The sequence below is a fragment of the Myxocyprinus asiaticus genome, chromosome 32 (genome assembly GCF_019703515.2).
Source record: "Myxocyprinus asiaticus isolate MX2 ecotype Aquarium Trade chromosome 32, UBuf_Myxa_2, whole genome shotgun sequence".
NCBI classification, from domain to species: Eukaryota; Metazoa; Chordata; class Actinopteri; order Cypriniformes; family Catostomidae; genus Myxocyprinus; species Myxocyprinus asiaticus.
The window spans coordinates 34,386,403-34,399,684 of NC_059375.1; the positions used below are offsets into that span (position 1 = coordinate 34,386,403).

A 13,282-nucleotide genomic window follows, 5' to 3' on the forward strand; every position below is an offset into this window, starting at 1 on the left:
ATATTTTTCAATGAACAATTACCGGAATTCCTGATACACAATTCTGATAGGTATTGCTTATCACTGACATCCGAACCACACATCTGTCTTGTAGAAAATGCAGCCCATCACATGTTTGTTAGATGCAGTATGATAGATTAGTAGTAACATTAACATCAGTGCTTTATGTTATCTGTGCTTCAATGTGTCTGTGTCCAAACCCAACCTGGCAGCATCTCCCTCTCTTTGTTTCACAGTGCGGAGGGCAAATTGATTTCGACAGTGTGAGAGGACAGACAGACACACAGACAGGCACCACCCTCCCCTCCGTCCACACTCACTTCCCTGTCTACCTTTATCTCTCAACAATCCATCCCCCTTCACTCCACCCACTGAGGAAGAAGATTTATATCCACCCTTTCCCCTCCATTCTAAATCCCTTATTTTATCCCAGCTGGAAGCAGCCTGGTGATCATGACAGATATACTAATGGAACTGGAATGCTGAGTATTCAATGTTGACTTTCCTCAGTGTACGCTCCTATCATTACGATGTTGAGTTTATTTTCAATAAAAGTATTGAAACAGACTTCTCTGAGGAATTGTCTATATGTATCTCTTGCTTGTCTTTCATGCATGTACATGTCAGCAATGTATATAAACTGAATGCATCACTTTTGCCACCTGGAGATCCACTGATCTAAATGAAACTGGTGTGGTAATAAGTTTACATTTGATGTTGTAACATTGTCGGCGGGTTTATCCAAATACAAACAATAATGTTAATAACTGAAATTATACTTTTAGAGCATATTAAAAATGTATCAAAAAATTAATTTGGGTGTTTTCAAATTCTTTAATGCCTTTTACATTTTGCAATTGAATGAATTTGATGTAATTATTTACAACTTTCAATGTTTATTCTATTTTATTGTTATATTGCTGATGTAAAATGCACTCCGTGGTCTCATAATTTTGGAGTCCCTTTAATTAAGGTTTTGTATTCTAACTGCACCAAGTGTTGATTAAAACAGAAATTCTGAGACATTACACATTTTTATTCTGATGTACAGGAGGCCTCCATACTGTATTTGACCTTTACTGTGTCTAAAGTGAAGACTGTTATGTGTTCTGTACTGAATTGGAACAAATCCTTTGAATTGCAACTAAAAGGATATAAAAAAAAATGAAAAAAAAAAAGTTGTTTCTAGAACTCTTAAAAGTGATGTACAATAGGGGCATGGTTCATGCATGAAAGAAATGTCAACTGATACCTAAATATCCATGTCACAAGCAAAACTGTGTTATTGGTTTTATAAAACGGTGGTAATATAGTCAAATACATCAATGTTCATTGAATACTTAAATGAATCATAATAATCAATTGCGGCTCATCTAATCAGAATTTAGATTTGGAAATATCCATTTTATAATTACAGGTTTAAAGATATGAACTGCCAAACTTCTCTTGCTGTGTTACTGACTAGTGTACACTAGATGATCTAGTGTAGCTACTGTGATACATCCAGGGTTGGGAGGGTTACTTTTGAAATGTATTCCACTACAGATTACAGAATACATGCTGTAAAATGAAATTTATAACGTATTCCGTTTGATTACTCAAGGTCTGTAACGTATTCTGAATACTTTGGATTACTTCTTCAGCACTGGTAGATTTTTTCACTTGTTTTGACTATAAAAACTCTGCCAGTACAGTAAATTGTGATCTAACGTGAATTTTCTTGATAAAAAAATATGATCGTGTCTGGTAACATGTGCATGTAAAATGGCTAGAAATAGCATTTTAGTTTAGCGTAAAGCTGACAATTTACACAAGGTTTATTTCTATTTCTTCTGCTCCAAACTTACTTCAAACTTACTTCTCTGTCTGCTCATTTGAATATAGCACATCATAAGAAAGTGTATCACCGCTGTTCAAATGCACTTTGGATCGCATCATTTATATGTATAAATGTTTTCCATCTGAAAGGACTAAATATTAAATTAAACAAATGACAATAAAATGCAAAGTAATCTCTTCAGTAATCAAAATACTTTTTGAATGTAACTGTATTCTAATTACCAATGATTTAAACTGTAACTGTAGTGGAATACAGTTACTTATATTTTGTATTTTAAATACATAGTCCCGTTACATGTATTTCGTTACTCCCCAACCCTGGATACATCCATATAAATAATGTGCCAAGTTTTCATATAATCCATACTCTATATGAGCCAGTGCCTTGTACATTGCAAATTATATTTGTACATACCAAAAGTTTGTTCAAAAACTGTTGAATTGTAATAATTATTCTTTAGACTATTTTCATCCCTGTACAGTAAATAATTACAGCTTTTTATTCAAAAGATGGGTAAATACTGGCAATAATCAACTTTGTTAACATCAATCTTTGTTCATTATGTCAGCACACTGTCTTATGTGCTTTTAATACACTTACATACCACTTGTTTGTTTTTGTTTTTTTAGCCTTTTTTCACAGGAGTGAAAGCGAAACCTTAGTACCATTGTAATGAAAAGGAACTGATTAAAGGCTTTGAAATTGCCTTTTTATAAAAAAATAAATAAAAATAAATGTCAAAAGATTAAACTATAAAAGAGGCGATAGAGTTGATGTTTGACACTTCTTTGCTTGTCTCTTAGTGAGTGAACAGTAATAGGTTAAAGGTGCTTGCTTACCATTTTCTCTGTATTGTTCCTGAAAAGATGTTTTACAGAAGGTGATGCACAACTAAATAAAATGCACCTTCGTCATTACCACAAGTGCATGAGACACCCAGATTGTACACTCGTTTTGCTACAAAGATGTGGTTTCACATTTATTTTCAGCTTAAAAGAACAGTTCACCCAAAAATGAGAATTCTGTCATAATTTACTCATCCTCTTAAAAGCAGTATGACTTTGTGTGGAACGCAGAGGGATACAATTTGACACTAATTCAGTGAAATCTGTCAGGTTAAAAGGATATTTTCTGTGTGGCACTCTATAAAAGGACTTTCACAGGACTTTTCACAGAGGTCACGCAGCCTACAGACTACGTGGAATTCCTGAAAATGTTAATTCGGTTGTAGAATGCGGTTGTCACTCCCGTATTTTGCTGAACTGTGTGTGTACAGAACAGGATTAAGCACTAAAATGTGAAGTGACAACTGAATTTAGCTGCAGTGTGTATGGTCAGAGTGTTTATACAGTATGAACAAACCACGCTTACATTTTAAATTATCGCGATTTTCTCCGATTTTTATGTTAAAATGTAAATAGGTATGTGCACACTGGATAAGTCACCAGAACACTGGTTTGTTTTGTGTTTTTGGTTAAAAACAGTTTATGACCTAACCGCGTTAAAAGAACACTGTTTACGGCGTTTACATGACTTTGTGTTGTCGAGTTATTAAAGGTGCTGTAAGCGATTTTAGCCGTTCTAAACGATTGAACCATTGAATTAAAAATGCCCCCTCTTTTCAAAACGTTAATACCGACACCGGTGTCCCATGGTTGTCAAACACAACAGTAGCAAAATAGCGCCCTCAACTGACATCTATTATGAATCTGAAAATGGCATTAAGCCTCAACGATCCGCGTCAACAACAAAACTTTGAGAAGGCTCGAAATGATTGACAGGCAGAAAGTTGCCCACGGACAAAATTGTTTCTGCAGTTTACAGAGTCTAGACGGAGACTATAGCCTCTCTTCCACCATCAGGCCGAACTGTTCTTGTTGCGAAACCATTCTATTCTGTGCCGATCTGGGCCAGCCAGCACGGTAACAGATTTTTTTTCCCACTGTGGTGCTGAAAACAGACTTCAAATGTACATAAGAAATACGTCAGTCGTTACCTTGGTAATGCAAGAGTTTAAGGACCACGTGAGAAGTGTGTTTATTTTGCCCAAATAGTGCACTTGGCCAGCTACAGAGAAAAAAATTAGTAACCTTGGCAACTGACAAGTGACCAATCGTGAGTCGTGACGTCACTACAGGCATTCCACCAGCATAGTTGAGCACGGTTGTCCTATCCGTGCTGAGAATTCCGGGCCGAGAACGGTTTCTAATCGTGCCGTGCCGAATCATGCCCAGGTGGAAAAGCTATTGTAACCATTCCTCACTGTGCTCAGAACCATTCGGCCTGATGGTGGACTTATTTAGCAGAGATGGGCCACTTCTATTACAACGAATGGGAGAAAGTAGAACGGCCAACGTTCAACAGATGTAGAAAGGAAGTCCCGCTTTACAGTTAAAAGAGCCAATCACTAGATAGGAGCTGCTCTTGCATGCCACTTGTTTACATAGAAAAATAGCTGCCGGAGAGCATTCCAAAGATGGCTGCCAGTGGACTGACTTGCTAGAAGAAAGAATTTGGTCTAGAGCTGTACAGAGACTGGTGAGATAGGCCTGTCTCAGGACACATAATGATATTTTTCAGGGAGTATGAACATTTTGTGCATGCCATAGAACTGTTCAGCCATGACAAAAATTTGTAGGCGAACCCGGTAGTCTAATTTGCCATGGGTTCCCTGTGGATTTTATCCACAAGTTCAAAAACCCCATTATAAAAACCCATAGGAAAATCCAGAGGGAAACCATGGCAAATTCTCTAACAGGTTTTTGGACTACAAGCTGATTAGCTCTATTCTATATAATATATATATATATATATATATATATATATATATATATATATATCTTGCTTACAGCACCTTTAAGCATATTAATCGGTGTAGATTGTAGGACATGTAACACACTCATTGCCCGATTTGTAATGAATCATTTATTTGAGTTGAATCTATTTAATGAATACTGGCTGAGCTAGGAATGGCATATGTTGTGTTGTATGGTAGTATACACTGTGCCATTCTGAATTCAGCAACTGATCCGGTTCCGACTTGATGATCCGGTCAGGCTCGAAACAGCATATAAGGGGCGAGTAAATCATGATTAAAACCTTTGAGTTTGGGGTGAACTGTTCTTCCTCAAAACCAGTCCCAGGCTGTGTTTTGTGTCTGTCATTCCTCCTCCTGTACCCTTTTCTTTTGCTCTCCTTTTGACTTTTTCCTTGTGTAACTAAACCAACGTCTTGCTATAGCTCTGCCAACACTTTCCATCTCTGTTTTGATGAATTTAGAGACAAAAGCAGTAAGGTGTCAAGGACTGGAAGCCAGTGCCAGTGTTTCTTCTTTCTTCACTAGAGTAAGGCCGAGGTACTGCTGCCACGCTCACTAACCCCGGGTAGCTCAGAGAAATCTCCACTTGTCCACTTTTTAAAAATGTTTTCTTCTGGAATGCCCAATTTTGGATGTAAAATAAAGGAAGTACAAAAATGTACAGAAAATATACTCCAATATGCATGTGTTTTGGGTTACACCAAAACAGTGTCATGTTGCTAAATGGCTTTTTACTCTTGAAAAAGATCAATAAAAATGTCTTCAGATGGAAGCTGTGTAGTCATTTCTAACCTTATTTTTATTATATTTTTTGGCCCTCGTGTCATACAGTGCATCCGGAAAGTATTCACAGCGCTTCACTTTTTCCACATTTTGTTATGTTACAGCCTTATTCCAAAATGGATTAAATTCATTATTTTCTTCAAAATTCTACAAACAATACCCCATAATGAAGTTTGTTTGAAATCTTTGCAAATTTATAAAAAAAAAAAAAAAAAAAAAAAAACACACACAACACACATGTACATAAGTATTCACAGCCTTTGCTCAATACTTTGTTGAAGCACCTTTGGCACCAATTACAGCCTCAAGTCTTTTTGAGTATGATGCTACAAGCTTGGCACACCTATTTTTGGGCAGTTTCTCCCATTCTTCTTTGCAGGACCTCTAAAGCTCCATCAGGTTGGATGGAGAGCGTCGGTGCACAGCCATTTTCAGATCTCTCCAGAGATGTTCAGTCGGGTTCAAGTCTGAGCTCTGGCTGGGCCACTCAAGGATATTCACAGAGTTGTCCCAGAGCCACTCCTTTGTTATCTTGGCTGTGTGCTTAGGGTCGTTGTCCTGTTGGAAGATGAACCTTCACCCCAGTCTGAGGTCCAGAGCGCTCTGGAGCAGGTTTTCATCAAGGATGTCTCTGTACATTGCTGCATTCATCTTTCCCTCGATCCTGACTAGTCTCCCAGTTCCTGCCGCTGAAAAACATCCCCACAGCATGATGCTGCCACCACCATGCTTCACTGCAGGGATGGTATTGGCCAGGTGATGAGCGGTGCCTGGTTTCCTCCATGACGCTTGCCATTCAGGCCAAAGAGTTCAATCTTTGTTTCTCGTGGTCTGAGAGTCCTTCAGGTGCCTTATGGCAATCTCCAGGCAGGCTGTCATGTGCCTTTTACTGAGGAGTGGCTTCTGTCTGGCCACTCTACCATACAGGCCTGATTGGTGGAGTGCTGCAGAGATGGTTGTTCTTCTGGAAGGTTCTGCTCTCTCCAGAGAAATGCTGGAGCTCTGTCAGAGTGACCACTGGGTTCTTGGTCACCTCCCTGACTAAGGCCCTTCTCCCCCGATCGCTCAGTTTGGCCAGCTCTAGGAAGAGTCCTGGTGGTTCCAAACTTCTTCCATTTACAGATGATGGAGGCCACTGTGCTCATTGGGACCTTCAATGCTGCAGAAATTTTTCTGTACCCTTCCCCAGATCTGTGCCTCGATACAATCCTGTCTCGGAGATCTACAGACAATTCCTTGGACTTCATGGCTTGGTTTATGCTCTGACATGCACTGTTAACTGTGGGACCTTATATAGACAGGTGTGTGCCTTTCCAAATCATGTCCAATCAACTGAATTTACCACAGGTGGACTCCAATCAAGTTGTAGGAACATCTCAAGGATGATCAGTGGAAACCGGATGCACCTGAGCTCAATTTTGAGTGTCATGGCAAAGGCTGTGAATATTTATGTACATGTGATTTGTTTTCGTTTTTTATTTTTAATAAATTTGCAAAGATTTCAAACAAACTTCTTTCACGTTGTCATTATGGGGTATTGTTTGTAGAATTTTGAGGAAAATAATGAATTTAATCCATTTTGGAATAAGGCTGTAACATAACAAAATGTGCAAAAAGTGAAGCGCTGTGAATACTTTCCGGATACACTGTATTTCCCTCTTAAACATGATATTTACATCTCTTTATTCTTGCCCTGAGACAGAACGAGCAACAAAATCCTGAGATTGTCTGTAATTCATTTGTCTCTAAATTTATCTGAAATTTTCAGCTGCAAGTGAAGTCTTTTAATCTTTAATATCTTAATATATGTGCAGTTTTTAGTGGCTGTCAGTCCTAATTCTCAGAATTTGAAAGTGAGTGAAACAATCTGATTACATTGCATATTTAACGTTTCAGCACTCATTTTAGTATAATTAAACATGCCAGAAAGCTCTTCATAGCAGAATGATATACAGTATTGCCCTTGATCAGGTTTTAAAGGAATAGTTCACCCAAAAATGTAAATTCTCTCATTTACTCACCCTCATGCCATCCCAGATGTGTATGACTTTCTTCTGCTGAACACAAAAGAAGATTTTTAAAGAATATTTCAGCTCTGTAGGTTCATACAATGCAAATGAATGGTGGCCAGAACTTTGAAGCTCCAAAAAGCATATAAAAGCAGCATAAAAGTAATCAATAAGACTCCAGTGGTTAAATCTATATCTTCAGAAGCGATATGATAGATGTGGGTGAGAAACAGATCAATATTTATGTCCTTTTTTAAATTATTATTATTACAATAAATCTCCACTTTAAAATTTTTCTTCTTCTGTTTTTGGCAATTCACATACTTTGTGCATATCGCCACCTACTGGGCAGGGAGGAAAATTCATGGTAAAAAACATAAATCAACCTGACTCAGATTGAAACACTCTGATGTGTTTGTTGGCAAAAGAGGTCTGCTTGTAAATCAGTTAATACGTGTTGTCTTGTCTAATAACCTGCTTTGACCTTCTGTCCTGTGTTGTTCCGGTCTGTATTTTTGTTGATCCATAATTCAGAACAATATTTAACTGCACATTTGCAGAACATTTATTTGTATAAACAATTTATGTTGAATACTAAACAAGTTTTACCCTTTAGCTCAGTTTTCACAGCACAGTGTAAATCTTAAAATGCTGATTGTACTCCATATTTATGGAGCATTTATTATAATGCACATTCTATGATTTATAGTATATGTTGTTAATAAGACAGTCAAATTTCAGGCATTTTCTGACTCTTTCAGTATGGTTCCTGAATTTGCACGCTTTTGAGTAAGTCGCACTTTTATTCTTCCACGTTCATTTATGTATCTCATTCATTGCTTTTGTTACAGTAGTTGATCCTGAGTTATAAGGGGTTATATGGGTTTAATGAATATTTTGTGAATTAGTTTTTGAGTGCAAGAAAAATCGCATGCTAGTGAAACCATTGAATATTTTAACCACTTCATCAATGGAAATCTGTGAATAATATAGCACCAAGAGCAAATGATTTAAGGGTTGGCATTTCAGTCCACAATATAACTTGACCTGATTCTACTTCAGTTCAGGTTCTTTCTTCCCCAGTCCATGTTGTCTATAATAATATATTACTCAAGTGATAAAACTCATGCTTTCATGCATCCAATTCTATATTTTAAAGCAAAATGTGATGTGATCATTTCATGATGTGATTGTTAATCTAGTTACTCTGAAAATTGTTCTTTTGATTAGCCATGGACATGTAAATGGTTTGGGAAAGAGAGAGATATAGCATGCATCTTTTCAGTTTTTATTTGTACTTTTCCTCCCATTTTTATTCATTCAAATATAGCGCTTGAAATCCTTTTTTTCTGCTGTTTTATTATCTCTTCAAAGCATAAAGTAAGCTTTAAGCTAAGCATGCTTTAAAACAAGGCCACATGTGCATAGTCTCGTTTATATAATGAAGAGTCAGTGTTGTGGTTTGTGTTTTTAGAGCAACGGACCCTCTTCTTTTCACCACGTTTGCACTCACATCTCACCAAAGACGAAGAAGTTCCATCTGTGAGCAGAGACACAAATTCATCCTCTCTGAAGACCTCATCTCACCCCAACATATTTAGGACTTCCATACTTAAAACATATTTTTGGACCCATTGACTAGTGTTGCTGTACTGTATACCTTATCTTACAAGCAAAAGCCCCAAGATTCAAACTTCATTCAGAACAGAAACCCAAAACACGCTTAATTGCATATGGATCATAGTTTATGATTTAGCACTATTAGTGCAAAATTAGCATATCGTCATGGATTAGAAGAAACCTTCAAAACCCCTATTTGTTCATTTGTGTGTACAAAATATACAAATTATCAAATATATTTAGTAAGACCTTTTTATAATTAGTAGGGCAAAAAATTCTGATTGGTCCATTAACGAAAACTGACCAATTCTCATGCACAGTACAAATAATAGTTTGGGTTTTTTCTACGATGTGTCTGCCTAATATAGCAAATAAAGTGTAAGGTTCAGTGTATATATGGTACCCTGGTACCATTTCACTATACTGTATAAAACATGTGTTGTAGTCTCCTGTAAATTATGAAAAATGAGGCTGAGCCTCAAAGTTTGATTATTGAGTAGAACACTTTTGTTTTGGATTTGATATTAGAACAGAAATGCACCTCTTGATGTAGCAATATCATTGTTTTTACTCTAAGCTATTGACATTGTAGACATAATATATTCAAAAAAATTTTTTTTTAAATAATCTTTCAATTTTCAAGTCCCTAAAAAAGGTGGACATTGGGTTTATTTCAAAGGTTCCTCTAAATGTTGGAATTTATTTCAATTTATATGAGCTATGTATGTATTTGTAATTGTTTTATCCTATATACTAACACTTTACATGCATGCATGGTTCACTCTGTAGCCTATTAAAAAAAAGAAAAAAAAATGTTCTCAGTTTTTGCACTTTATAACAGTCTCAACTCTAAAAATATGCACAAAAAGTATTAAAACTCTGCAGACACTCAAATAAAGCAGTTGGATAACAGTGAAGGTTTCCTGTGTATGTATTATATTTATCCTGCAATAACACTATAATTAATATATATATATATATATATATATATATATATATATATAAAACAAGAGAAAATGGTAAAACAGAATTGTTTTATTTTTCGCACTAAGTTTGTAACACATTTGAGGAACAGACTTACAACCACTCTCGCTTAACAATACTGCAATTCAAAAACCCTCAAACGGCCAAATGTCTGCAGCAATACCCAGGAAAATCAGTGACTCTGCCCATCTGAATTAAAACATCTATGGAATGCCAATCCGGCCTTTATGTGCCACATTACACAATTCTTTGGCAGAAAACACATAGAGATTTCCCTTTCCTCCTGAGTTCCCATTTGATCTTTCAGTAGTTTAAAATTGTTTAATCAAATACAAAAATAGTACAGACTGTTGTCTAGTTCGATCTAAGCTAAACAATTACATACAGTATAATAATGCCATAATAGGCAAACAAACATAGAATTGGATCGAGATTTCTGCTTCTCTCTGGCTGCCAGGCTTGGGGTCGGATGCACAGAATTGTGCAGGTAGCATCGAGTTCCTCCGTACTGTACACTGTTCTCAGTCACATTTGCAAGCAAGTCCTCCATGATCATGTCTGAGTTGTGAAAGGTGTGATAATGGTGTTTCCCAACCACATATGAGAATAAGAATTAAATATCTGACAGTAATACTTCATATGTCCATTTTGTTCAGTTGAAATTGTTCCTTTTGGTGAAAAGTCCAACAATAAAGTAGCTCAGCATGACAGTCTGTTAAGCAATATAGCTTACAACGATAAAGAGCATTTATCTTTGTTCTTCAACATTCCAGGAAATATAAAAGATAATAAATATAAGGTAATGTCTATAATTTACACCCTGATCATAATACAACTCTCTTCCATCCCTCAAAACATAATAAGCATTTACAGCATCATTGATAAATACATCAATCTCATCATTAATACATGTCAAACCATGAACTGCCCCATTACATAATAATATCTTGTCAATTATATTTGTTTGATATTTTCTCAAAAGTGTTTGAGTATTAAGAGTTTTATTGAGATTTTCTACTTAAACTGCATAACATCACTACTTCAAAAAGGTTATCATTTAATTAAAAATTTTTATGTCATGGATTTAGCTGATGATAACCAAAATGTTATCCTTTTAAATCAGCAGGACATGATTTTTGTCTAAATGTTTTTGCTCTAACCATAGAAAAAGCTAAAATGTTCAAATGATTTGCCTGATATGCACATTGATTTCAATTGAAACAATAAAAAAACACCAAATAAATACCACAAATTATATAAAAACATATGCCTTGCAACAAATTTTCATATCAAGAAAGAATTCCACTGTAATCAATGAAATGATACAATTGGTTTCAGAATGCCACGTCACCACAACACTATGCTACTCTCAGGTACAGTAGGTGACAAACACAAGGCAGCAGTGTGTCATTAACTTATTTTCAGTCATAAAAACAATGAAATACCCCTTCTTCTTAGAATCCCTCTTTCTTTACTAGACTGACAATACTGTATTGCTACTTCACAGTAAAAATCAGTTCAGTTGTGTTTTGACACATTTTGCAAAGACCATCTTCTCATCCATTTTTTGATGCATTCGTAACTTCAGGGTTGTTTCAACACTTTCCAGAAATAGAGTATCTGATGTTTTGTGTTGTAAACGGTCACAGTAGGTAATTCCAGGAGCTCCATAACTAATCCATTCAAACTCTCTTCCATTTAAAATATGCTTGATTTTAAGTAAGAATGTTTGAATCTGATTTGACTCTATAAATGTTTGACTTTAAAAGTCATTTCCACATGTATTGTCAGCTGGGGCCCTTTGAAAAAGGGCTGCTCTTAAGTATTTGCTGACATTAAGAGGCACCATCTTCAATTGAATCCAAACACTGTTTCTAAGGAGATCCAAACTTTCTCACTTTGTTCTTCTTGTTAAAATAAATAAAAATAAAAATAAAATAAATAATGGGTCTGTGATTTGGCAGTATGATGCTTTACTCTCTTTCCCCATCTTCACTGCTCCCTTTAAGATATAGGCAAAGCACAACATTGCATTAGCTTGATATTTCCCTGACTTATGCTGCAAATACTGTATTATGAATGTTAAAATCACTTGGAAAATAAAAATGTAACATTTAACTGTAGAAAAACTCTCTTCAAATCATGAAATTTAATTAGGGTGGTCTTTCACTGTACTGTTTGAGTAGTTGTGTAAAGTGTTATTGTAAAGTAACACTTTACACTAAGGTTTTTTTCGTTAACATTATTTAAAGCAATAGTTTACATGAATTAACAATGAATAATATTTTTACATCATTTATTAATCTTGGTTAAAGTTAATTACTGCAACATAACTAAATTTTAACAATAAAATTGTATATATTAACATATGTACATGCATGGTTCTAACATGAACAAAAGTTTTTCAATAAATTAACAATAACCAAGATTATTAAAAGTTTGAAAACTCATTTTTCAGTTTCCTAACATCATTCGTTTTCCAAAGTATGTGGTTATGGAGAGTATTTTTGAGACTCTCAGTTTTCAGTGGAAGAAAATGCCATTCCAGTCTGTATGAGAGGTTTAAACATACTGTTGCAAAATGAATGCATTTTCAAATAAAAACAAACTTATTGTTACGTTTTATATAAAATGAAAACTATTAAAAAAACAAAACAAAAAAACAATGAAAAACATTAAAACAAAAAGACACAACAATTTAAAGTATTGAACTATTTAAACTTTTGAAGTACTTTATGTACTTCAAACAACTGCTTACCTCCTGCAGAATCCATATCTGAATCTGACACATGTGTGATGGAGAATCGTGAAACATTGGATGGAGACACAGTAAAACGGGAGGAAACCTGTGCCACAGGTTTAGTGCTGCTGGTCAGTAGGCTTGGCTTTGAAGTGATGTCTGGAGGAGAACCCTTGGTAGATGTGGGAAGGGGCAACAAGGGGAAATCGTCTTCCCATTCAAGCCCTGCACCTGATATCAAAGAAAAGAGATGACAGGATGGTAAATAGTAATGGCTATAGAAAAATAGAAAGAAACAAAACTTTTCAGCCAGATGAAAAGGTAGACTCTTACTCTCTTCTGAGATGTTTCCATCTGAAGAGTCATCGGAGACATTGACCTTTTCCTTCTGGTTTGGCACTTCGCCCTTTGCACTTGGTTTGCTTGACTCTCCACCAAGGGGAGAGCTGTGATCTGCCAGCTCCCTGGTAGGGCTTTCCTATTCAAAA

General features: G+C 35.8%; 2 protein-coding genes across 12 annotated transcripts in view; one reads left to right on the top strand and one right to left on the bottom strand.

The window, feature by feature from the left end:
• Positions 1 to 9,987, top strand: part of baiap2b (BAR/IMD domain containing adaptor protein 2b) — a 95,401-nt gene extending 85,414 nt beyond the window's left edge. For 5 of the 9 annotated variants that reach the window (XM_051668013.1, XM_051668006.1, XM_051668008.1 and 2 more), the window contains one exon: positions 8,925 to 9,987. In XM_051668013.1, coding sequence (XP_051523973.1) covers positions 8,925 to 9,051 — 127 coding nt within the window. In that variant the 3' untranslated portion in view covers positions 9,052 to 9,987. Of the gene's footprint in view, positions 1 to 236; positions 5,443 to 8,211; positions 8,240 to 8,924 lie in introns of those variants that run through there. The other 4 variants (XM_051668012.1, XM_051668007.1, XM_051668011.1 and 1 more) reach the window with 3 other exon arrangements.
• A 99-nt stretch (positions 9,988 to 10,086) lies between these two features.
• Positions 10,087 to 13,282, bottom strand: part of aatkb (apoptosis-associated tyrosine kinase b) — a 78,290-nt gene continuing 75,094 nt past the window's right edge. For all 3 annotated transcript variants that reach the window (XM_051667998.1, XM_051667999.1, XM_051668000.1), the window contains 3 exons: positions 13,128 to 13,272; positions 12,813 to 13,025; positions 10,087 to 12,056 (listed from right to left, as the gene is read on the bottom strand). In XM_051667998.1, coding sequence (XP_051523958.1) covers positions 12,028 to 12,056; positions 12,813 to 13,025; positions 13,128 to 13,272 — 387 coding nt within the window. In that variant the 3' untranslated portion in view covers positions 10,087 to 12,027. The remainder of the gene's footprint in view (positions 12,057 to 12,812; positions 13,026 to 13,127; positions 13,273 to 13,282) is intronic.